General features: G+C 45.5%; 1 protein-coding gene and 1 long non-coding RNA gene across 2 annotated transcripts in view; both read right to left on the reverse strand.

The window, feature by feature from the left end:
• LOC124039061 (cadherin-related family member 1-like) overlaps positions 1 to 19,308 on the reverse strand; it is a 43,820-nt gene extending 24,512 nt beyond the window's left edge. Inside the window, exons 1-6 of the mRNA XM_046354941.1 lie at positions 19,263 to 19,308; positions 18,893 to 19,005; positions 18,667 to 18,756; positions 17,859 to 17,945; positions 5,977 to 6,093; positions 655 to 798 (exon numbers count right to left, since the gene is read on the reverse strand). Coding sequence (XP_046210897.1) covers positions 655 to 798; positions 5,977 to 6,093; positions 17,859 to 17,945; positions 18,667 to 18,756; positions 18,893 to 19,005; positions 19,263 to 19,308 — 597 coding nt within the window. The remainder of the gene's footprint in view (positions 1 to 654; positions 799 to 5,976; positions 6,094 to 17,858; positions 17,946 to 18,666; positions 18,757 to 18,892; positions 19,006 to 19,262) is intronic.
• Positions 19,309 to 21,564: 2,256 nt separating this feature from the next.
• On the reverse strand, positions 21,565 to 24,402 carry LOC124040441. Its single transcript, XR_006839720.1, has 3 exons — positions 23,525 to 24,402; positions 23,339 to 23,341; positions 21,565 to 21,661 (listed from the first exon to the last, which is right to left on the reverse strand). It is a non-coding gene; the product is annotated as an uncharacterized LOC124040441 (long non-coding RNA).
• Between the last annotated feature and the right edge of the window lie 1,994 nt (positions 24,403 to 26,396).

A 26,396-nucleotide genomic window follows, 5' to 3' on the forward strand; every position in this document is an offset into this window, starting at 1 on the left:
TAGAGTGGAGGCTGTTATAGCAATAATGTTCCAACATCTAGTGGAAAGCCTTCCCAGAAGAGTGGAGGCTGTTATAGCAGCAAAGGGGGACCAACTCCATATTAATACCCATGATTTTGGAATGAGAATTTCGACGAGCAGGTGTCCACATATTTTTGGTCATGTAGCGTATGTTAATATGGCAAGATGTTATTCAAAAAATAATTCAAATACGATGTATTGATTATAAAGAAATTACTTGAAAAAGCTCTCTCAAGAAAGTGTTACAGCATTTCTATAACAGGGTTCTGTGTTAAAGACCAGAGGATCATCAGGTTACGATGTGCTTACAGGAAGTGAGACCTGGTAGACGTAGCCAAAGTAAGGAGGTCGTGTTGTACTTACAGGAAGTGAGACCTCGTAGACGTAGCCAAAGTCAGGAGGTCGTGTTGTACCTACAGGAAGTGAGACCTCGTAGACGTAGCCAAAGTAAGGAGGTCGTGTTGTACTTACAGGAAGTGAGACCTCGTAGACGTAGCCGAAGTAAGGAGGTCGTGTTGTACTTACAGGAAGTGAGACCTCGTACACGTAGCCAAAGTAAGGAGGTCGTGTTGTACTTACAGGAAGTGAGACCTGGTAGACGTAGCGGAAGTAAGGAGGTTGTGTTGTACTTACAGGAAGTGAGACCTCGTAGACGTAGCCAAAGTAAGGAGTTCCAACGAAGGCTGGAGGAGTGTCTTGGGCGTCGAGGACGTTGATGGTTATGGTGGCTGTAGATGTCAACACCTGATGCTTCCCTTTGTACTGCCCGCCCCCATCCTGATGGATACAACAGAAGGGTAGACATTGGACATGGTAAATAATGACTGATTACCCAGTGCTGATGTTACGAGCTAAAATCACTATTGTGAAGCAACGGTACTCTGCAGAAGTTAACCCTCTGTGTTAAGGCTGTAACGATGTTTAATAGTGAGGAGGTACCACTTCCCCCCTTAATAGAGGAGGTACCACTTCCCCCCTTAATAGAGGAGGTACCACTTCCCCCCTTAATAGAGGAGGTACCACTTCCCCCCTTAATAGAGGAGGTACCACACCCCCCCTTAATAGAGGAGGTACCACTTCCCCCTTAATAGAGGAGGTACCACTTCCCCCTTAATAGAGGAGGTACCACACCCCCTTAATAGAGGAGGTACCACATCCCCCTTAATAGAGGAGGTACCACATCCCCCTTAATAGAGGAGGTACCACATCCCCCTCCCCCTTAATAGAGGAGGTACCAATTCCCCCTTAATAGAGGAGGTACCACATCCCCCTTAATAAAGGAGGTACCACCCCCCCCCTTAATAAGAGGAGGTACCACATCCCCCCCTTAATAGAGGAGGTACCACATCCCCCTTAATAGAGGAGGTACCCATCCCCCTTAATAGAGGAGGTACCATCCCCCTTAATAGAGGAGGTACCACATCCCCCATTAATAGAGGTACCACATACCCCTTAATAGAGGAGGTACCACTTCCCCCTTAATAGAGGAGGTACCACATCCCCCTTAATAGAGGAGGTACCACTTCACCCCTTAATAGAGGAGGTACCACATCCCCCTTAATAGAGGAGGTACCACATCCCCCTTAATAGAGGAGGTACCACATCCGGGATCTGATCCCCCCTTAATAGAGGACGTACCACCCCCCTTAATAGAGGAGGTACCACATCCCCCCTAATAGAGGAGGTACCACATCCCCCTAATAGAGGAGGTACCACATCCACCCCTTAATAGAGGAGGTACAACTACCTTCTCCAATGGCGCAAAGAGGCGATACTTCAGGCTGAGGAGCGAGTTGCCACGGTTCCCCACCCATCTGCTACAGATCCAGATCCCCCCCATCTGCTACAGATCCACCCCCCATCTGCTACAGATCCCCCCCATCTGCCACAGATATCCCCCCATCTGCCACAGATCCCCCCCCATCTGCTACAGATCCCCCCCCCATCTGCTACAGATCCAGATCCTCCCCCATCTGCTACAGATCCCCCTCCATCTGCTACAGATCCCCCCAGATCCCCCCCCCCATCTGCTACAGATCCCCCCCCATCTGCTACAGACCACCCCCATCTGCCACCTCCATCTGCTACAGATTCCCCCCCCATCTGCTACAGATCCCCCCATCTGCTACAGATCCCCCCATCTGCTACAGATGCTACAGATCCCCCATCTGCTACAGATGTACCATGTACATTTCATCCTGCTTTCTATGTGATCAGGCTTCCGTTAAAATACACACTTAACATAATAATATATGCCATTTAGCAGACGCTTTTATCCAAAGCGACTTACAGTCATGTGTGCATACATTCTACATATGGGTGGTCCCGGGGATCGAACCCACTACCCTGGCGTTACAAGCGCCATGCTCTACCAACTGAGCTACAGAAGGACCCACATATAATAAAGGGCTTGAGTTGTTGTTTACAAACATCCTGTCGTAAAACAACTTGCTCCTTCACCCAATTAGTCGATCAGCTGCCATGTGGTGGGGTCAAGGGCGGTGTTGTAGTGTAGCCTTAGGTAAATCAGGGCTGACCCATCACAAGAGCTTAGAGACGGACACACAGGGATATAGGAGAGGAGCTGCCCCTCCCACTGAGGCTAAAAGACAGAGACGGAGGAGAGACCCCCAGCCCTTCACCTTCCCCCATGGCTCTGAGAAGAGGACAAGGAGGAGAGACCCCCAGCCCTTCACCTTCCCCCATGGCTCTGAGAAGAGGACAAGGAGGAGAGACCCCCAGCCCTTCACCTTCCCCCATGGCTCTGAGAAGAGGACAAGGAGGAGAGACCCCAGCCCTTCACCTTCCCCCATGGCTCTGAGAAGAGGACAAGGAGGAGAGACCCCAGCCCTTCACCTTCCCCCATGGCTCTGAGAAGAGGACAAGGAGGAGAGACCCCCATGGCCCTTCACCTTCCCCATGGCTCTGAGAAGAGGACAAGGAGGAGAGACCCCCAGCCCTTCACCTTCCCCCATGGCTCTGAGAAGAGGACAAGGAGGAGAGACCCCCAGCCCTTCACCTTCCCCCATGGCTCTGAGAAGAGGACAAGGAGGAGAGACCCCCAGCCCTTCACCTTCCCCCCCATGGCTCTGAGAAGAGGACAAGGAGGAGAGACCCCCAGCCCTTCACCTTCCCCCATGGCTCTGAGAAGAGGACAAGGAGGAGAGACCCCCAGCCCTTCACCTTCCCCCATGGCTCTGAGAAGAGGACAAGGAGGAGAGACCCCCAGCCCTTCACCTTCCCCCATGGCTCTGAGAAGAGGACAAGGAGGAGAGACCCCCAGCCCTTCACCTTCCCCCATGGCTCTGAGAAGAGGACAAGAAGAGGACAAGGAGAGACCCCCAGCCCTTCACCTTCAGCCCTTCACCTTCCCCCATGGCTTCCCCCATGGCTCTGAGAAGAGGACAAGGAGGAGAGACCCCCAGCCCTTCACCTTCCCCCATGGCTCTGAGAAGAGGACAAGGAGGAGAGACCCCCAGCCCTTCACCTTGAGAAGAGGACAAGGAGGAGAGACCCCCAGCCCTTCCCTTCCCCCATGGCTCTGAGAAGAGGACAAGGAGGAGAGACCCCCAGCCCTTCACCCCCATGGCTCTGAGAAGAGGACAGAGTTTACCCCCCTCTAAACCCAGAGACATGGGGAAGGAGGAGAGAGAGTTTACCCCAGCCCTTCACCTCCCCTGAGAGACAGGGAAGGAGGAGAGACCCCAGCCCTTCACCTCCCCTCAGAGACAGGGGAAGGCCCTTCACCTTCCCCCATGGCTCTGAGAAGACAAGGAGGAGAGACCCCCTCCCTCCCCCTGGCTCTGAGACAGGGAAGGAGAGACCCCCAGCCCAGAGAGAGAGTTTACCATCCCTCCCCTGAGAGACAGGGAAGGAGGAGAGAGAGTTTACCCTCCCTCCCTCAGAGACAGGGAAGGAGAGAGAGAGTTTACCTCCCTCCCTCTGAGAGACAGGGAAGGAGGAGAGAGAGTTTACCATCCCTCCCCCTGAGAGACAGGGAAGGAGGAGAGAGAGTTTACCCTCCCTCCCTCTGAGAGACAGGGAAGGAGGAGAGAGAGTTTACCCTCCCTCCCTCTGAGAGACAGGGAAGGAGGAGAGAGAGTTTACCCTCCCTCCCCCTGAGAGACAGAGACGGAGGAGAGAGAGTTTACCCTCCCTCCCCCTGAGAGACAGAGACGGAGGAGGAGAGAGTTTACCCTCCCTCCCCCTGATAGACAGAGACAGAGAAGGAGGAGAGAGAGTTTACCCTCCCTCCCCCTGAGAGACAGGGAAGGGAGAGAGAGAGTTTACCCTCCCTCCCTCTGAGAGACAGGGAAGGAGGAGAGAGAGAGTTTACCCTCCCTCTGAGAGACAGGGAAGGAGGAGAGAGAGTTTACCCTCCCTCTGAGAGACAGGGAAGGAGGAGAGAGAGAGTTTACCCTCTCTCTGAGAGACAGGGAAGGAGGAGAGAGAGTTTACCCTCCCTCTGAGAGACAGGGAAGGAGGAGAGAGAGAGTTTACCCTCCCTCCCTCTGAGAGACAGGGAAGGAGGAGAGAGAGAGTTTACCCTCCCTCTGAGAGACAGGGAAGGAGGAGAGAGAGTTTACCCTCCCTCTGAGAGACAGGGAAGGAGGAGAGAGAGAGTTTACCCTCCCTCTGAGGCCCAGAGACAGGGAAGGAGGAGAGAGAGAGTTTACCCTCCCTCTGAGGCCCAGAGACAGGGAAGGAGGAGAGAGAGTTTACCCTCCCTCTGAGGCCCAGAGACAGAGATGGAGGAGAGAGAGAGTTTACCCTTCCTCCCCCTGAGAGACAGGGAAGGAGGAGAGAGAGAGTTTACCCTTCCTCCCCCTGAGAGACAGGGAAGGAGGAGAGAGAGTTTACCCTCCCTCTAAAGCCCAGAGACAGAGATGGAGGAGAGAGAGTTTACCCTCCCTCCCTTCCTCCCTCTGAGGCCCAGAGACAGGGAAGGAGGAGAGAGAGAGTTTACCCTCCCTCCCTTCCTCCCTCCCTCTGAGGCCCAGAGACAGAGATGGAAGAGAGAGAGAGTTTACCCTCCCTCCCTTCCTCCCTCTGAGGCCCAGAGATAGAGATGGAAGAGAGAGAGAGTTTACCCTCCCTCTGAGGCCCAGAGATAGAGATGGAAGAGAGAGAGAGTTTACCCTCCCTCCCTCTGAGGCCCAGAGATAGAGATGGAGAGAGAGAGAGTTTACCATCCCTCTGAGGCCCAGAGACAGAGATGGAGGAGAGAGAGTTTACCATCCCTCTAAAGCCCAGAGACAGAGATGGAGGAGAGAGAGTTTACCCTCCCTCCCTTCCTCCCTCTGAGGCCCAGAGATAGAGATGGAAGAGAGAGAGAATTTACCCTCCCTCCCTCTGAGGCCCAGAGACAGAGATGGAGGAGAGAGAGTTTACCATCCCTCTAAAGCCCAGAGACAGAGATGGAGGAGAGAGAGTTTACCATCCCTCTAAAGCCCAGAGACAGAGATGGAGGAGAGAGAGTTTACCATCCCTCTAAAGCCCAGAGACAGGGCCAGAAGATATCAGCATTCCCAGACCAGACCAGATCAAACCAGACCAGACCAGAACAAACCAGACCAGACCAAACCAGACCAAACCAAACCAGACCAGACCAAAGCAGACCAGACCAGACCAAACCAAACCAGACCAAAGCAGACCAAAGCAGACCAGACCAAACCAGACCAGACCAGACCAGACCAGACCAGACCAAACCAGACCAGACCAAAGCAGACCAGACCAGACCAAACCAGACCAGACCAAAGCAGACCAGACCAAACCAAACCAGACCAAAGCAGACCAGACAGGTGTGATACATTGCCCTTTGGGGTTTTAGGTCTTTCACATCTATAAAGCACTTTGTGACAACTGCTGATGTAATAAGAGCTTTAATATTTTTTGGGGGGTGGGGAGGATTAATTGATTGATGGATTGATTGACACATAGCTAGCCTACACTCACCTTGGCAACCACTATCACAAAGTGTGTTGCTGTGGTCTCGTAATCGAGCGTCTCGCCTGGTTTGATCCGCAGGACCCCACTGTGGCCGTCCATGGTGAACCTGGTAGTAGTGGTGCCCTGGGAACAGACAGTAAAACCCTGGATTATGTTAATGCATACTGAGATCTAAACTTAACTACATCTAACTAATCACACCCTCCATTCAGTGACTAATCGCACCCTCCATTCAGTGACTAATCGCACCCTCCATTCAGTGACTAATCGCAACCTCCATTCAGTGACTAATCGCACCCTCCATTCAGTGATTAATCGCACCCTCCATTCAGTGACTAATCTCACCCTCCATTCAGTGACTAATCACACCCTCCATTCAGTGACTAATCACACCCTCCATTCAGTGACTAATCACACCCTCCATTCCGTGACTAATCGCACTCTCCATTCAGTGACTAATCTCACCCTCCATTCAGTGACTAATCACACCCTCCATTCAGTGACTAATCGCACCCTCCATTCAGTGACTAATGACACCCTCCATTCCGTGACTAATCGCACCCTCCATTCAGTGACTAATCACACCCTCCATTCAATGACTAATCGCACCCTCCATTCAGTGACTAATCGCACCTTCCATTCAATGACTAATGGCACCCTCCATTCAATAACTAATCACACCATCAATTCAATGACTAATTTCACCCTCCGTTCAGTGACTAATCACACCCTCCGTTCAGTGACTAATCACACCCTCCATTCAGTGACTAATCACACCCTCCATTCAGTGACTAATCACACCCTCCATTCAGTGACTAATCGCACCCTCCATTCAGTGACTAATCGCACCCTCCATTCAGTGACTAATCACACCCTCCATTCAGTGACTAATCACACCCTCCATTCAGTGACTAATCACACCATCCATTCAGTGACTAATCACACCCTCCATTCAGTGACTAATCACACCCTCCATTCAGTGACTAATCGCACCCTCCATTCAGTGACTAATCGCACCCTCCATTCAATGACTAATCGCACCCTCCATTCAGTGACTAATCGCACCTTCCATTCCAGGACTAATGGCACCCTCCATTCAATGACTAATCACACCCTCAATTCAATGACTAATTTCACCCTCCGTTCAGTGACTAATCACACCCTCCATTCAGTGACTAATCACACCCTCCATTCAGTGACTAATCGCACCCTCCATTCAGTGACTAATCGCACCCTCCATTCAGTGACTAATTACACCCTCCATTCAGTGACTAATCACACCCTCCATTCAATGACTAATCACACCCTCCATTCAGTGACTAATCGCACCCTCCATTCAGTGACTAATCGCATCCTCCATTCAATGACTAATCACACCCTCCATTCAATGACTAATCACACCCTCCATTCAGTGACTAATCGCACCCTCCATTCAGTGACTAATCGCATCCTCCATTCAATGACTAATCGCACCATCCATTCAGTGACTAATCGCACCCTCCATTCAGTGACTAATCACACCCTCCATTCAATGACTAATCGCACCCTCCATTCAGTGACTAATCACACCTTCCATTCAATGACTAACGGCACCCTCCATTCAATGACTAATCACACCCTCAATTCAATGACTAGTTTCACCCTCCATTCAGTGACTAATCACACCCTCCATTCAGTGACTAATCACACCCTCCATTCAGTGACTAATCACACCCTCCATTCAGTGACTAATCACACCCTCCATTCAGTGACTAATCGCACCCTCCATTCAGTGACTAATCAAATCAAATCAAATCAAATTTTATTTGTCACATACACATGGTTAGCAGATGTTAATGCGAGTGTAGCGAAATGCTTGTGCTTCTAGTTCCGACAATGCAGTGATAACCAACAAGTAATCTAACTAACAATTCCAAAAAAAACTACTGTCTTATACACAGTGTAAGGGGATAAGGAACATGTACATAAGGATATATGAATGAGTGATGGTACAGAGCAGCATACAGTAGATGGTATCGAGTACAGTATATACATATGAGATGAGTGTGTAGACAAAGTAAACAAAGTGGCATAGTTAAAGTGGCTAGTGATACATGTGTTACATAAGGATGCAGTCGATGTTGTAGAGTACAGTATATACATATGCATATGAGATGAATAATGTAGGGTAAGTAACATTATATAAGGTAGCATTGTTTAAAGTGGCTAGTGATATATTTACATCATTTCCATCAATTCCCATTATTAAAATGGCTGGAGTTGGGTCAGTGTCAATGACAGTGTGTTGGCAGCAGCCACTCAATGTTAGTGGTGGCTATTTAACAGTCTGATGGCCTTGAGATAGAAGCTGTTTTTCAGTCTCTCGGTCCCAGCTTTGATGCACCTGTACTGACCTCGCCTTCTGGATGATAGCGGGGTTGATGTCCTTGATGATCTTTATGGCCTTCCTGTAACAACGGGTGGTGTAGGTGTCCTGGAGGGCAGGTAGTTTGCCCCCGGTGATGCGTTGTGCAGTCCTCACTACCCTCTGGAGAGCCTTACGGTTGAGGGCGGAGCAGTTGCCGTACCAGGCGGTGATACAGCCCGCCAGGATGCTCTCGATTGTGCATCTGTAGAAGTTTGTGAGTGCTTTGGTGACAAGCCAAATTTTTTCAGCCTCCTGAGGTTGAATAGGCGCTGCTGCGCCTTCTTCACGACGCTGTCAGTGTGAGTGGACCAATTCAGTTTGTCTGTGATGTGTATGCCGAGGAACTTAAAACTAGCTACCCTCTCCACTACTGTTCCATCGATGTGGATAGGGGGGTGTTCCCTCTGCTGTTTCCTGAAGTCCACAATCATCTCCTTAGTTTTGTTGACGTTGAGTGTGAGGTTATTTTCCTGACACCACACTCCAAGGGCCCTCACCTCCTCCTGTAGGCCGTCTCGTCGTTGTTGGTAATCAAGCCTACCACTGTTGTGTCGTCCGCAAACTTGATGATTGAGTTGGAGGCGTGCGTGGCCACGCAGTCGTGGGTGAACAGGGAGTACAGGAGAGGGCTCAGAACGCACCCTTGTGGGGCCCCGTGTTGAGGATCAGCGGGGAGGAGATGTTGTTGCCTACCCTCACCACCTGGGGGCGGCCGTCAGGAAGTCCAGTACCCAGTTGCACAGGGCGGGGTCGAGACCCAGGGTCTCGAGCTTGATGACGAGCTTGGAGGGTACTATGGTGTTGAATGCCGAGCTGTAGTCGATGAACAGCATTCTCACATAGGTATTCCTCTTGTCCAGGTGGGTTAGGGCAGTGTGCAGTGTGGTTGAGATTGCATCGTCTGTGGACCTATTTGGGCGGTAAGCAAATTGGAGTGGGTCTAGGGTGTCAGGTAGGGTGGAGGTGATATGGTCCTTGACTAGTCTCTCAAAGCACTTCATGATGACGGAAGTGAGTGCTACGGGGCGGTAGTCATTTAGCTCAGTTACCTTAGCTTTCTTGGGAACAGGAACAATGGTGGCCCTCTTGAAGCATGTGGGAACAGCAGACTGGTATAGGGATTGATTGAATATGTCCGTAAACACACCGGCCAGCTGGTCTGCGCATGCTCGGAGGGCGCGGCTGGGGATGCCGTCTGGGCCTGCAGCCTTGCGAGGGTTAACACGTTTAAATGTCTTACTCACCTCGGCTGCAGTGAAGGAGAGACTGCATGTTTCCGTTGCAGGCCGTGTCAGTGGCACTGTATTGTCCTCAAAGCGGGCAAAAAAGTTATTTAGTCTGCCTGGGAGCAAGACATCCTGGTCCGTGACTGGGCTGGATTTCATCTTGTAGTCCGTGATTGACTGTAGACCCTGCCACATGCCTCTTGTGTCTGAGCCATTGAATTGAGATTCCACTTTGTCTCTGTACTGACGCTTAGCTTGTTTGATAGCCTTACGGAGGGAATAGCTGCACTGTTTGTATTCAGTCATGTTGCCAGACACCTTGCCCTGATTAAAAGCAGTGGTAATCGCAACCTCCATTCAGTGACTAATCGCACCCTCCATTCAGTGACTAATCGCACCCTCCATTCAGTGACTAATCTCACCCTCCATTCAGTGACTAATCACACCCTCCATTCAGTGACTAATCACACCCTCCATTCAGTGACTAATCGCACTCTCCATTCAGTGACTAATCGCACCCTCCATTCAGTGACTAATCTCACCCTCCATTCAGTGACTAATCACACCCTCCATTCAGTGACTAATCACACCCTCCATTCCGTGACTAATCGCACTCTCCATTCAGTGACTAATCTCACCCTCCATTCAGTGACTAATCACACCCTCCATTCAGTGACTAATCGCACCCTCCATTCAGTGACTAATCACACCCTCCATTCCGTGACTAATCGCACCCTCCATTCAGTGACTAATCACACCCTCCATTCAATGACTAATCGCACCCTCCATTCAGTGACTAATCGCACCTTCCATTCAATGACTAATCACACCCTCCATTCAGTGACTAATCACACCCTCCATTCAGTGACTAATCACACCATCCATTCAGTGACTAATCACACCCTCCATTCAGTGACTAATCACACCCTCCATTCAGTGACTAATCGCACCCTCCATTCAGTGACTAATCGCACCCTCCATTCAATGACTAATTGCACCCTCCATTCAGTGACTAATCGCACCTTCCATTCCAGGACTAATGGCACCCTCCATTCAATGACTAATTTCACCCTCCGTTCAGTGACTAATCACACCCTCCATTCAGTGACTAATCACACCCTCCATTCAGTGACTAATCGCACCCTCCATTCAGTGACTAATCGCACCCTCCATTCAGTGACTAATTACACCCTCCATTCAGTGACTAATCACACCCTCCATTCAATGACTAATCACACCCTCCATTCAGTGACTAATCGCACCCTCCATTCAGTGACTAATCGCATCCTCCATTCAATGACTAATCGCACCATCCATTCAGTGACTAATCGCACCCTCCATTCAGTGACTAATCACACCCTCCATTCAATGACTAATCGCACCCTCCATTCAGTGACTAATCGCACCTTCCATTCAATGACTAACGGCACCCTCCATTCAACGACTAATCACACCCTCAATTCAATGACTAGTTTCACCCTCCATTCAGTGACTAATCACACCCTCCATTCAGTGACTAATCACACCCTCCATTCAGTGACTAATCACACCCTCCATTCAGTGACTAATCACACCCTCCATTCAGTGACTAATCGCACCCTCCATTCAGTGACTAATCGCACCCTCCATTCAGTGACTAATCACACCCTCCATTCAGTGACTAATCACACCCTCCATTTTGTGACTAATCGCACCCTCCATTCAGTGACTAATCACACCCTCCATTCAATGACTAATCGCACCCTCCATTAAGTGACTAATCACACCATCCATTCAGTGACTAATCACACCCTCCATTCAGTGACTAATCACACCCTCCATTCAGTGACTAATCACACCCTCCATTCAGTGACTAATCACACCCTCCATTCAGTGACTAATCGCACCCTCCATTCAGTGACTAATCGCACCCTCCATTCAATGACTAATCGCACCCTCCATTCAGTGACTAATCGCACCTTCCATTCAATGACTAATGGCACCCTCCATTCAATGACTAATCACACCCTCAATTCAATGACTAATCACACACTCCATTCAGTGACTAATCACACCCTCCATTCAATGACTAATCACACCCTCCATTCAGTGACTAACGGCACCCTCCATTCAATGACTAATCACACCCTCAATTCAATGACTAGTTTCACCCTCCATTCAGTGACTAATCACACCCTCCATTCAGTGACTAATCACACCCTCCATTCAGTGACTAATCACACCCTCCATTCAGTGACTAATCACACCCTCCATTCAGTGACTAATCGACCCTCCATTCAGTGACTAATCGCACCCTCCATTCAGTGACTAATCACACCCTCCATTCAGTGACTAATCGCACCCTCCATTCAGTGACTAATCACACCCTCCATTCAATGACTAATCGCACCCTCCATTAAGTGACTAATCACACCATCCATTCAGTGACTAATCACACCCTCCATTCAGTGACTAATCACACCCTCCATTCAGTGACTACTCACACCCTCCATTCAGTGACTAATCACACCCTCCATTCAGTGACTAATCACACCCTCCATTCAGTGACTAATCGCACCCTCCATTCAGTGACTAATCACACCCTCCATTCAATGACTAATCGCACCCTCCATTCAGTGACTAATCGCACCTTCCATTCAATGACTAATGGCACCCTCCATTCAATGACTAATCACACCCTCAATTCAATGACTAATCACACACTCCATTCAGTGACTAATCACACCCTCAATTCAATGACTAATCACACCCTCCATTCAGTGACTAATCACACCCTCCATTCAGTGACTAATCACACCCTCCATTCAGTGACTAATCGCACCCTCCATTCAGTGACTAATCACACCCTCCATTCAATGACTAATCACACCCTCCATTCCGTGACTAATCGCACCCTCCATTCAGTGACTAATCACACCCTCTATTCAATGACTAATCGCACCCTCCATTCAGTGACTAATCGCACCTTCCATTCAATGACTAATGGCACCCTCCATTCAATGACTAATCGCACCCTCAATTCAATGACTAATCTCACCCTCCGTTCAGTGACTAATCACACCCTCCATTCAGTGACTAATCACACCCTCCATTCAGTGACTAATCACACCCTCCATTCAGTGACTAATCACATCCTCCATTCAGTGACTAATCACACCCTCCATTCAGTGACTAATCGCACCCTCCATTCAGTGACTAATCACACCCTCCATTCAATGACTAATCACACCCTCCATTTTGTGACTAATCGCACCCTCCATTCAGTGACTAATCACACCCTCCATTCAGTGACTAATCACACCCTCCATTCAGTGACTAATCGCACCCTCCATTCAGTGACTAATCGCACCCTCCATTCAATGACTAATCACACCATCCATTCAGTGACTAATCGCACCCTCCATTCAGTGACTAATCGCACCCTCCATTCAATGACTAATCACACCATCCATTCAGTGACTAATCACACTCTCCTTCTGTAGCTCAGTTGGTAGAGCAGTAACGCCAGGGTAGTGGGTTCGATCCCGGGACCAATACGTAGAATGTATGCACACATGACTCGCTTTGGATAAAGCGTCTGCTAAATGGCATATATATACTAATCGCACCCTCCATTCAGTGACTAATCGCACCCTCCATTCAGTGACTAATTTCACCCTCCATTCAGTGACTAATCACACCCTCCATTCAGTGACTAATCGCACCCTCCATTCAGTGACTAATCACACCCTCCATTCAATGACTAATCACACCCTCAATTCAATGACTAATTTCACCCTCCGTTCAGTGACTAATCACACCCTCCATTCAATGACTAATCACACCCTCCATTCAATGACTAATCGCACCCTCCATTCAGTGACTAATCGCACCCTCCATTCAGTGACTAATCACACCCTCCATTCAATGACTAATCGCACCCTCCATTCAGTGACTAATTACACCCTCCATTCAGTCACTAATCACACCCTCCATTCAATGACTAATCGCACCCTCCATTCAGTGACTAATCGCACCATCCATTCAGTGACTAATCACACCCTCCATTCAGTGACTAATCACACCCTCCATTCAGTGACTAATCACACCCTCCATTCAGTGACTAATCACACCCTCCATTCAGTGACTAATGACACCCTCCATTCAATGACTAATGGCACCCTCAATTCAATGACTAATTGCACCCTCAATTCAATGACTAATTGCACCCATTCAATGACTAATCACACCCTCCATTCAATGACTAATCACACCCTCCATTCAATGACTAACATTCACACATAAAACCCAACCAATTCCACAACAGACATCAAATCCAACCAAAGCCACATCACACATCAAAGCAACCAATAACGTCACACATCTAAATATAGCTAAAACAACCAATAACAGTGGACATATGAACAGTGCCAACTACTGTTTGCTTGCTGATGGCCAAAAGCTACCCTAAGCTTCAGCTAAGCCCTCAATAACTTACTAAAATGTAATTGAATTGTAATCCACTAGAGGGGCACCATTTCCTGCCTCCACTCTAGTGTAAAATTAATTGTTTTCTCTCCACAGATGGCTTCCTTCCTGTTTTTATCAAATACATGCCCTTACCATCCATCTGGTCCGTTTTACCCTGAACAAAAATATAAATCATAACATGCAACAACTTCAATGATTTTACTGAGTTACAGTTCATATAAGGAAATGCATTATTAGGTCCTAATCTATGGATTTCATATGACTGGGAATACATTTATTAGGTCCTAATCTATGGATTTCACATGACTGGGAATACATTTATTAGGTCCTAATCTATGGATTTCAGATGACTGGGAATACATTCATTAGGTCCTAATCTATGGATTTCATATGACTGGGAATACATTTATTAGGTCCTAATCTATGGATTTCATATGACTGGGAATACATTATTAGGTCCTAATCTATGGATTTCATATGACTGGGAATACATTATTTGGTCCTAATCTATGGATTTCATATGACTGGGAATACATTCATTAGTCCTAATCTATGGATTTCAGATGACTGGGAATACATTCATTAGGTCCTAATCTATGGATTTCATATGACTGGGAATACATTTATTGTGCTAATCTGTTGGTTTCATATGACTGGGAATACATTTAGGGGTCCTAATCTATGAGAATTTCATATGACTGGGAATACATTCAGAGAACCAATCTATCTGGATTTCACCATTGACTGGGAATGCAGATGTGCATCTGTTGGTCACATAGAGTTATAAAAAAGGTAGGGGTGTGGATCAGAAAACCAGTCAGTATCTGGTGTGGATCAGAAAACCAGTCAGTATCTGGTGTGGATCAGCAAAACCAGTCAGTATCTGGTTCCACCATTTGCCTCCACCATGGGGCTCTGTTCACATAGAGTTGATCAGCAAACACCATGATTAACCCCACCTCCACCATGGGGCTCTGTTCACAGCGTTGACATCAGCAAACACCATACCATAACCCCACCTCCACCATGGGGCCCTCTGTTCACAACGTTGACATCAGCAAACCGCTCCACCATGCAATCCCATACACGCTGTCTGTCATCTGCACGGTACAGTTGATACCAGGATTAATCCGTGAAGAGCACACTTCTCCAGCCAGTGGCCATAGAAGATGAGCATTTGCTCTCTGAAGTCGGTTACGATGCCGAACTGCAGTCAGGTCAAGAGCCTGGTGAGGACGACAAGCCTGCAGATGAGCTTCCCTGAGACGGTGTCTGACAGTTTGTGGAGAAATTCTTCAGTTGTGCAAACCCACAGATTCATCAGCTGTTCGGGTGGCTGGTTTCATACAATCCCACAGGAGATGAAGCCTAATGTTTTATTCCAGATCATGAAACGTGAGACCAATACTTGTTGCGTTTATATTTTTGTTCAGTGTGTATCAGTCGGTACAGAATGGTGCTGCAACACCAAGGTTGTGGGTTCGGCCAGGCCGGCCTCCTGGGCTTTTGGGCTAGGATTTACAGAGAATGGTGCGCAAACAGAAACATCCAGTCAGCGGCAGTCCTGTGGGTGAAAACAGCTGGTTTACAGAAGAATCGTGAAAGGTAACAGGCGCTAACAGGCGACAAACAGAAACATCCAGTACAACAGCTGGTTGATGAGAGAGGTGGGCGGAGAATGGGAAGTCCTGTAACAGGGTGAAAAACAGCTGGTTGATGAGAGAGGTGGGACGGAGAATGGGAAGAATCGTGAAAGGCTAACAGGCGCTAACAGGCCGGCCACAAACAGACACATAACGGCGCAGTACAACAGCAGTGTGCAGAACAACATCTTGGAACGCACAACTCGTCCATCCTTGTCACGGACGGGTTATTACAGCAGGCGACCACACCAGGTTCCACTGCTATCAGCTAAAAACAAGAAGAAGACGCTCCAGCGGACACACGATCACCAACACTGGACAATTAAGGCGTGAAACAAACATTGCCTGGTCCGATGAATCACAGTTCCTGTTGCGTCATGCTAAATTCAACTGTTATTTGTCACATACACATGGTTAGCAGATGTTAATGCGAGTGTAGCGAAATGCTTGTGTAAGAAATAACACGTAAAAAAAAAAAACACTGCATAGTTTCCTAGGAACGAGAAGCTAGGCGGCCACCTCTGTCGGCGCCGGAAGTTATTTTGGTTGTTTGCAGTCAGGATTTGGTTTTGGTATGAGTCCATTGCCCCATCCAGGCTGGTGTTAACAGTACAGGCTGGTGTCAACGGTACAGGCTGGTGTCGACACTACAGGCTGGTGTCAACGGTACAGGCTGGTGTCGACACTACAGGCTGGTGTCAACAGTACAGGCTGGTGTTAACGGTACAGGCTGGTGTCAACAGTACAGGCTGGTGTCGACACTACAGGCTGGTGTCAACGGTACAGGCTGATGTCAACAGTACAGGCTGGTGTCAACAGTACAGGCTGGTGTCAACAGTACAGGCTGGTGTCGACACTACAGGCTGGTGTCACACTACAGGCTGGTGTCAACAGTACAGGCTGGTGTCAACGGTACAGGCTGGTGTCAACACTACAGGCTGGTGTCAACAGGCTACAGGCTGGTGACAACACTACAGGCTGGTGTCAAGGCTGGTGTCAGTACAGGCTGGTGTCAACGGTACAGGCTGGTGTCAGCCAGTACAGGCTGGTGGCGGTGCTGTAATGGTGAGGGGGAATGTTTTTCCTGATACATGTCGGGTCCCTTGATAACAATTGAGCAATGTTTGAATGCCACACCTTCTAGAATCCAGGCCCCGAATGATTCAGCTTGTTCTGGAGGCAAAGGGGAGTCCAAACTGGTACTAAATGGAGGGGGAGTCCAAACTGGTACTAAATGGAGGGGGGTCCAAACTGGTACTAAATGGAGGGGGTCTAAATTGGTACTAAATGGAGGGGGTCTAAACCGGTACTAAATGGAGGGGGTCTAAACCGGTACTAAATGAAGGGGGTCCAAACCAGTACTAAATGGAGGGGGTCTAAACTGGTACTAAATGGAGGGGGTCCAAACTGGTACTAAATGCTAAATGGAGGGGGTATAAACTGGTACTAAATGGAGATGGAGGGGGTCCAAACTGGTATTAAATGGAGGGGGTCCAAACTGGTATTAAATGGAGGGGGTCCAAACTGGTACTAAATGGAGGGGGTCCAAACTGGTACTAAATGGAGGGGGTCCAAACTGGTACTAAATGGAGGGGGTCTAAACTGGTACTAAATGGAGGGGGGTCCAAACTGGTACTAAATGGAGGGGGTCCAAACTGGTATTAAATGGAGGGGGTCTAAACTGGTATTAAATGGAGGGGGTCCAAACTGGTACTAAATGGAGGGGGTTCAAACTGGTACTAAATAGAGGGGGTCTAAACTGGTACTAAATGGAGGGGGTCCAAACTGGTACTAAATGGAGGGGGTCCAAACTGGTACTAAATGGAGGGGGTTCAAACTGGTACTAAATGGAGGGGGGTCTAAACTGGTACTAAATGGAGGGGGTCCAAACCTAATAAACTGTTATATATATACAGTATATTTATACATATATTATTATATATTATCTACTGTATGACAATGGATCCCCCATATAACCTTTGATCTAACTCTGAATTCTCTGTCAGACCAGGACAGTGTTCATTAGGGCAAACTGTAGAGGAAAAAAAAGGTTTTATTTGACAAGTTCATAGAGTCCCTCCCTGTTTCAGAACATGTTCTTTCTATGTATGAGCCAGACCCAGGGCTGTGGACATGATCTACCAGTAAGTAGTAGTTGACACTGCCTCCAGAGCCCATGTCTTTATCCACCGCTTGTACTCTGTAAATGCTGCTTCCAGCTGCGGTGTCCTGCAGATGACACAAACATCATTGACATTAATTAGGACATTGTCTGTGCTCTTATCTAGTACATATCCGGTAGAGGTCTAATGACAGGGTGTCTTTACTGGTCGCCATGTCATACAGGCCCCTGGGTTACTGAAATCGCATCATCTCTAAACACGTGACACTATGACACTATTGACATCTATCCGATGACATTTTAAACATTATCTCCGATGACATTTTAAACCGACATTTTAAACATTATCTCAGATGACATTTTCGTTATCTGATGACATTTTAAACATTATCTCGATGACATTTTAAACCGTTATCTCCGATGACATTTTAAACCGTTATCTCCGATGACATTTTAAACATTATCTCCGAACCGTTATCTCCGATGACATTTTAAACATTATCTCCGATGACATTTTAAACCGTTATCTCCGATGACATTTTAAACATTATCTCCGATGACATTTTAAACCGTTATCTCCGATGACATTTTAAACATTATCTCCGATGACATTTTAAATCTCCGATGACATTTTAAACATTATCTCCGATGACATTTTAAACATTATCTCCGAGACATTTTAAACCGTTATCTCCGATGACATTTTAAACATTATCTCCGATGACATTTTAAACATTATCTCCGATGACATTTTAAACATTATCTCCGATGACATTTTAAACCAATGACAGAGCTGTCTTCATGTCGATGACGGGTTTTAACACTGACCTCGGGGACGTCCACGGTGAAAGGCAGGTTCTGGAACTCTGGTTGCTCATCGTTGGCGTCGGTGACAAACACCCGTATCGTCTCGACAACCTAAAGGAAGGAACAAACAGATGACGTCACAATAGCCCAGCTGAGAAGCCAGGTATGATTATTGTATTAGCGTATAGGCCTGTACATGGGATGCATATGGATTTGCAACTAATGCTGTTGTCAAAGCTCAGCTCACCTTATTCCGACCATCTGTTATGCTAACAAAAGCCAAGATTTCACCTTGTTTCTGACGAAACAAAGAACGCGTTGTTAACAGCACTTCGAAACAGCACTGTGGATAATGACAGACTCACCAACACATACAGCACTGTGGGTAATGACAGACTCACCAACACACACAGCACTGTGGATAATGACAGACTCACCAATACACACAGCACTGTGGGTAATGACAGACTCACCAACACACACAGCACTGTGGGTAATGACAGACTCACCAATACACACAGCACTGTGGGTAATGACAGACTCACCAACACACACAGCACTGTGGATAATGACAGACTCACCAACACACACAGCACTGTGGGTAATGACAGACTCACCAACACGCACAAGACTGTTCTGGTTCTCCTGAGATTCACTGGACATAAAGTTGTCAAAGCGCCCAACACATCTCTGTCACTGAATGGGTAACTTGACAGACTGGTGCCCTTCTCAAACACAAACCACAGCACTGTGGATAATGAGCTGTGTTCCTGTGGGGTCACAGACAGAAACACACTTATTCATTTGTTATGAATGGTTAATGACAGTATGAATGTGGTATGAATGGTTATGAATGTGGTATGAAGTTATGAACTGAATGGGTATGAATGGTTATGAATGTGTTATGAATGTGGTATGAACAGCACTGAATGGGTATGAATGGTTATGAATGTGTTATGAATGTGGTATGAACACACAGTATGAATGTGGTATGAATGTGTTATGAATGTGGTATGAATGTGTTATGAATGTGGTATGAATGGTTATGAATGTGTTATGAACAGCACTGTATGAATGGTTATGAAATGAATGTGGTATGAATGTGGTATGAATGTGGTATGAATGGTTAGAATGTGGTATGAATGTGGTATGAATGGTTATGAATGTGGTATGAATGTGGTATGAATGGTTATGAATGTGGTATGAATGTGGTATGAATGGTTATGAATGTGGTATGAATGTGGTATGAATGGTTATGAATGTGGTATGAATGTGGTATGAATGGTTATGAATGGTATGAATGGTTATGAATGTGGTATGAATGTGGTATGAACATGAACTGAATGTGGTGAATGGTTATGAATGTGGTATGAATGGTTATGAATGTGGTATGAATGTGGTATGAATGTGGTATGTGGTATGAATGTGGTATGAATGGTTATGAATGTGGTATGAATGGTTATGAATGTGGTATGAATGGTTATGAATGTGGTATGAATGTGGTATGAATGTGGTATGAATGTGGTATGAATGGTTATGAATGTGGTCTGTCTATGAATGGTCCTGAATGTATGAATGGTTATGTGGTTGAATGTGGTATGAATGTGGTATGAATGGTTATGAATGGTTATGAATGTGGTATGAATGTGGTATGAATGTGGTATGAATGGTTATGAATGTGGTATGAATGTGGTATGAATGTGGTATGAATGGTTATGAATGTGGTATGAATGGTTATGAATGTGGTATGAATGGTTATGAATGTGGTATGAATGTGGTATGAATGTGGTATGAATGGTTATGAATGTGGTATGAATGTGGTATGAATGGTTATGAAGCTGAATGGTTTGAATGTGGGAATGTGGTATGAATGTGGTATGAATGTGGTAAATGTGGTATGAATGGTTATGAATTGAATGGTTTTGTGGTATGAATGGTTATGAATGGTTATGAATGTGGTATGAATGTGGTATGAATGTGGTATGAATGGTTATGAATGTGGTATGAATGGTTATGAATGTGGTATGAATGGTTATGAATGTGGTATGAATGGTTATGAATGTGTTATGGAGTCTATGTAGGTACCCTTCAAATAATAGAGATACTGAATTTGGTTAAAGCATTGCCTATCAAGTACAGGAAAGGCAACCCATCTCTACAGTTGTACAGAAGATAATCATTAGAAAGACGATCATACCATTAACCGGATCTAGACTTAAAGTTCATTCTGAGATGTATATCATTGATTCTTTATCATGACAGACCCATTGACTCGAATGAGAATCCCCATTCTAGTGATTCTATTTCTATGGTGTATTATTGTATTGTCAGATGTTAGTTATATTGTTGACAGCCACTCCTTCATCTCTTTTGTTTTCCTGGCTAAGCCTATTAATGTGCGTCCACCTCCACTGAAGGGCATTATGGTGATGCAGCTCAATGCTGCTCATGTGATCACTGATCAGTCTATCATTAGAAGACCTGGGTTCAAATACTATTTGAAATGACTTAAATGTAAATGTAAAATCTTTCAGTCCTGGGAATCCCCCTGGAATTAAGCAAGCGCAATCAAGGATAAATTATTTAAAATGTTTTAAATAGTATTTACAATGTTAAAAAATATATATTTTAAAAGTGTTAAAATAGTATTTTACATGTTTAAAATGTTTTTTTATTATTATTTAAAATGTTTTAAAAAATAATTTAAAATGTTTTAAAATATAATTTAAAAGTGTTAAAATAGTATTTGTTTTAAAAAATTTTGTTTTAAAATAGTATTTTAAATGTTTAAAATGTTTGCTCTTGAAACACAAGATCAATCACAACCACATTGAGATTTTCTTAGTATTTAGCCACCTTAAAATTTTAATTATTAACTAAATAATCATCGCATTTATATATAATTGTTTACAACACTCACCGACTTCTGTGTCTTCTGAGATACTGAACAGAGCCATATTCCCATTGGTGCTGCTCGGTCCGTTGTCATGGAAATAGGGAGCGTAGTCAGTTTGCCCTGGGTGGAGAAGAAAACATGTATCGAAACTTAAGAGTTGAACGTGTCATTTATAACAAGCAGCACTTTACGGCGTGTTCACAAACACAAACAGGTATATGACAATCTAAAGGTAGTGCCCATGCTTTGGGTAGTGTCCAGATCACACATTATAACACATGCTATAGGTAGTGTCCATGCTATAGGTAGTGTCCAGTTCACAAACACAAACAGGTATATGACAGTCTATAGGTAGTGTCCAGTTCACAAACACAAACAGGTATATGACAATCTAAAGGTAGTGTCCATGCTTTGGGTAGTGTCCAGATCACACATTATAACACATGCTATAGGTAGTGTCCATGCTATAGGTAGTGTCCAGTTCACAAACACAAACAGGTATATGACAATCTATAGGTAGTGTCCAGTTCACAAACACAAACAGGTATATGACAATCTAAAGGTAGTGTCCATGCTATAGGTAGTGTCCATGCTAGCTATAGATAGTGTCCATGCTAGCTATAGGTAGTGTCCATGCTATAGGTAGTGTCCATGCTATAGGTAGTGTCCAGATCACACATTATAACACATGCTATAGGTAGTGTCCATGCTATAGGTAGTGTCCATGCTATAGGTAGTGTCCATGCTATAGGTAGTGTCCATGCTATCATAGTGTCCAGATCACACATTATAACACATGCTATAGGTAGTGGCCATGCTATCATAGTGTCCAGTTCACACATTATAACACATGCTATAGGTAGTGTCCATGCTATAGGTAGTGTCCATGCTATAGGTAGTGTCCATGCTATAGGTAGTGTCCATGCTATAGGTAGCGTCCAGATCACACAATATAACACATGCTATAGGTAGTGTCCATGCTATAGGTAGTGTCCATGCTATCATAGTGTCCAGTTCACACATTATAACACATGCTATAGGTAGTGTCCATGCTATAGGTAGTGTCCATGCTATCATAGTGTCCAGTTCACACATTATAACACATGCTATAGGTAGTGTCCATGCTATAGGTAGTGTCCATGCTATAGGTAGTGTCCATGCTATAGGTAGTGTCCAGATCACACATTATAACACATGCTATAGGTAGTGTCCATGCTATAGGTAGTGTCCATGCTATAGGTAGTGTCCATGCTATAGGTAGCGTCCAGATCACACAATATAACACATGCTATAGGTAGTGTCCATGCTATAGGTAGTGTCCATGCTATCATAGTGTCCAGTTCACACATTATAACACATGCTATAGGTAGTGTCCATGCTATAGGTAGTGTCCATGCTATCATAGTGTCCAGTTCACACATTATAACACATGCTATAGGTAGTGTCCATGCTATAGGTAGTGTCCATGCTATAGGTAGTGTCCATGCTATAGGTAGTGTCCATGCTATCATAGTGTCCAGATCACACATTATAACACATGCTATAAGTAGTGTCCATGCTATAGGTAGTGTCCATGCTATAGGTAGTGTCCATGCTATAGGTAGTGTCCATGCTTTGGGTAGTGTCCATGCTATAGGTAGTGTCCATGCTATCATAGTGTCCAGTTCACACATTATAACACATGCTATCATAGTGTCCATTTCACACAATATAACACATGTTTTCATAATCAATTCAATACTTTAAACACCTGTGGTAATATTGATCTGAATATTGTAACACTACGTTTGTACTCACTTGCTGAAACGGCAGGGCAGCGGAAAGAAACAGGAGAGTTCAAAGTCAACAGAGGTCAATAAAATGATACATCTTACCCACACCACAAACACATACAGACACATGCAGTGGGGGGAGATTAGGAAGGAAAAAGAAGGTGCAGGAACTCCTGTAGTATCAGGACAGGACAGAGAACAGAAAACCTACCCAAAGAGGGAGACAGAAGAAGAGTGACCAGGAAAAGTAAGAGGAAAATACATCGTCTTTTTTTATTTTGGTTCTTCATCCTGACGGAGGTGGAAGAGGAATAAGACGGCTTGTCAGGATCCAGGCGTTCTCGCTAGGCGGCTCAGTCGCTAGACGTCTCAGCTCAGTGGAAGAGGGGGGGGTGGGGCTGAGGCAGAGTTCTCAGAACGGGGTTAGTCCACTGACATATCCTGTCTTCCACTCCTTTACCTCACAGTCACAACAGACATCTTAGACAGACCTGGTCTACCGCTGCTCTCAGCCCCACAGAGAGAGACTAGGAGATGTCTAATGGAACAGACTGTTCCCCACAGAGAGAGACTAGGAGATGTCTAATGGAACAGACTGTTCCCCACAGAGAGAGACTAGGAGATGTCTAATGGAACAGACTGTTCCCCACAGAGAGAGACTAGGAGATATCTACTGTAACAGACTGTTCCCCACAGAGAGAGACTAGGAGATGTCTAATGGAACAGACTGTTCCCCACAGAGAGAGACTAGGAGATATCTACTGTAACAGACTGTTCCCCACAGAGAGAGACTAGGAGATATCTAATGTCATTGTGAAATCAACACAAAAAGTAAATTCCCTTATGTCGATAACTTTTTGCAAATCTAATCAGTTTTCCACGTTGATTCTACATCATCACACTGATTTATTTATTTATTTATTTATTTAAATGACATGGTGTCTAGGAGATATCTCGCCTCATCTCACAACGTGATGAAGTTTTCATAACTATAATAATAATAATAATTTCACTTAAACAATTCCACATTTAGTTGTGTTACAGCAGGAATTCAAAATGGACTAAATAAATAAAACATTTCCCCCCCATCTACACACAATACCCCATAATAACCATTTTTTTGAGAAATGTTTACAAATTTATTTAAAACTAAATACAGAAATGTCTCATTTACATAAGTATTCACACCCCTGAATAAATACATGTTAGAATCACCTTGGGCAGTGATTACAGCTGTGAGTCTTTCTGGGTAAGTCTCCAAGAGCTTTGTACACCTGGATTGTATAATATTTGCACAGTATTATTTTTAAATTCTTCAAGCTCTGTCAGTGTCACACCCTATCACCGTCATTAAACTCTGTAACTGTTTTAAAGTCACCACTGGCCTTGGTGAAATCCCCGAGGGGTTTCCTTCCTCTCTGGCAACTGAGTTAGGAAGGACACCTGTATCTTTGTAGTGACTGGGTGTATTGATGCACCTACCAAAGTGTAACTAATAACATCACCATGCTCAAAGGGATACTCAACGTCTGTTTTAAAAAAAAAGCCATCTACCAATCGGTGCCCTTCTTTTCGAGACATTGGAAAACCTCCCTGGTCTTTGTGGTTGAATCTGCATTTGAAATTCCCCGCTGGACTGGGGGACCTTAATTGTATGCATCATCAATTAAGGGTAGTCATTGAAAAATCATGATAAACACTATTATTATAAAAAATAAAATACTAAATGTATGGGGTATTGTGTGTAGATGAGGAAAAACATTATTTAATCCATTTTAGAATAAGGCTGTAGCGTAACGAAATGTGGAAAAAGTCAAGAAGTCTGAGGGCCTTCCGAATGCACTGTATATCAAGTATCTTATATTAAACCCTGTATGAGTCATACTGACAGCATGTACAGTGTGTAAGGTATAACTGAGTCTACACCCCCCACCACCCCCCAGGCTCAGCAAGGGGGATATTATTATATTGACTGTGATGTCTTACTCACTCAGAGGTGCAGTGCTGTGCTTTTCCTCTCTTCACACGTTTAAAAATATGATGTGGCGTTCTATGACACTCTCATACGGAGTACAGGAAGTAGTCAGTCCTAGACCTGCAACGTTCTTCCCCCCCCAAAAAATATATTCAGTAACCTCAAAAAAACATTTCTTTTTTCAATTGGTGTACAGTATTTAGTAGTTGTATTCAATGTCACACTGAAAACTAGAATTCAGTGCTACATCAACCTTCTGTTGATTATGCTTATGAATTATTTATTTTTTTTACCTTTATTTAACCAGGCAAGTCAGTTAAGAACAAATTCTTATTTTCAATGACAGCCTAGGAACAGTGGGTTAACTGCCTGTTCAGGGCAGAATGACAGATTTGCACCTTGTCAGCTCAGGGGTTTGAACTTGGAACCTTCCGGTTAATAGTCCAACGCTCTAACCACTAGGCTACCAACAAGCACATACATTGAATAATACAGAGCATGGTATTTTTTATAGTCATTTTGAGTAGAAAGGGTGGGGCCTGGTGGAATGAAACAGAAATATCTGAATGACAGATTCTAGATTTTGAGAAAGTGATAAAACCAACTGCAGTGGTCATCCCAGGTGGTTCTGATTGGACAGCGCCTGCTAGAGGAAGGGTTCACTAGGGGCCAAAGAGATTAAGGCAGGTTTCACATGTATGTCAATGGGTCTGTCTGAAAGACAGAGATACAGAGAAAGAACTGTGGGCCAGGTCAGTTGCAGAGCTAGACAGTCCTTGCTCAGTAGTCTGTTACTAGGGTGGTCTACTGTTAGACCCTACTGAACTCAGTAGTCTGTTACCAGGGTGGTCTACTGAACTCAGTAGTCTATTACTAGGGTGGTCTACTGTTAGACCCTACTGAACTCAGTAGTCTGTTACTAGGGTGGTCTACTGAACTCAGTAGTCTGTTACCAGGGTGGTCTACTGAACTCAGTAGTCTGTTACCAGGGTGGTCTACTGAACTCAGTAGTCTATTACTAGGGTGGTCTACTGTTAGACCCTACTGAACTCAGTAGTCTGTTACCAGGGTGGTCTACTGTTAGACCCTACTGAACTCAGTAGTCTGT

The sequence above is a fragment of the Oncorhynchus gorbuscha genome, linkage group LG07 (assembly GCF_021184085.1).
Source record: "Oncorhynchus gorbuscha isolate QuinsamMale2020 ecotype Even-year linkage group LG07, OgorEven_v1.0, whole genome shotgun sequence".
In the NCBI taxonomy this organism is placed as follows: Eukaryota; Metazoa; Chordata; class Actinopteri; order Salmoniformes; family Salmonidae; genus Oncorhynchus; species Oncorhynchus gorbuscha.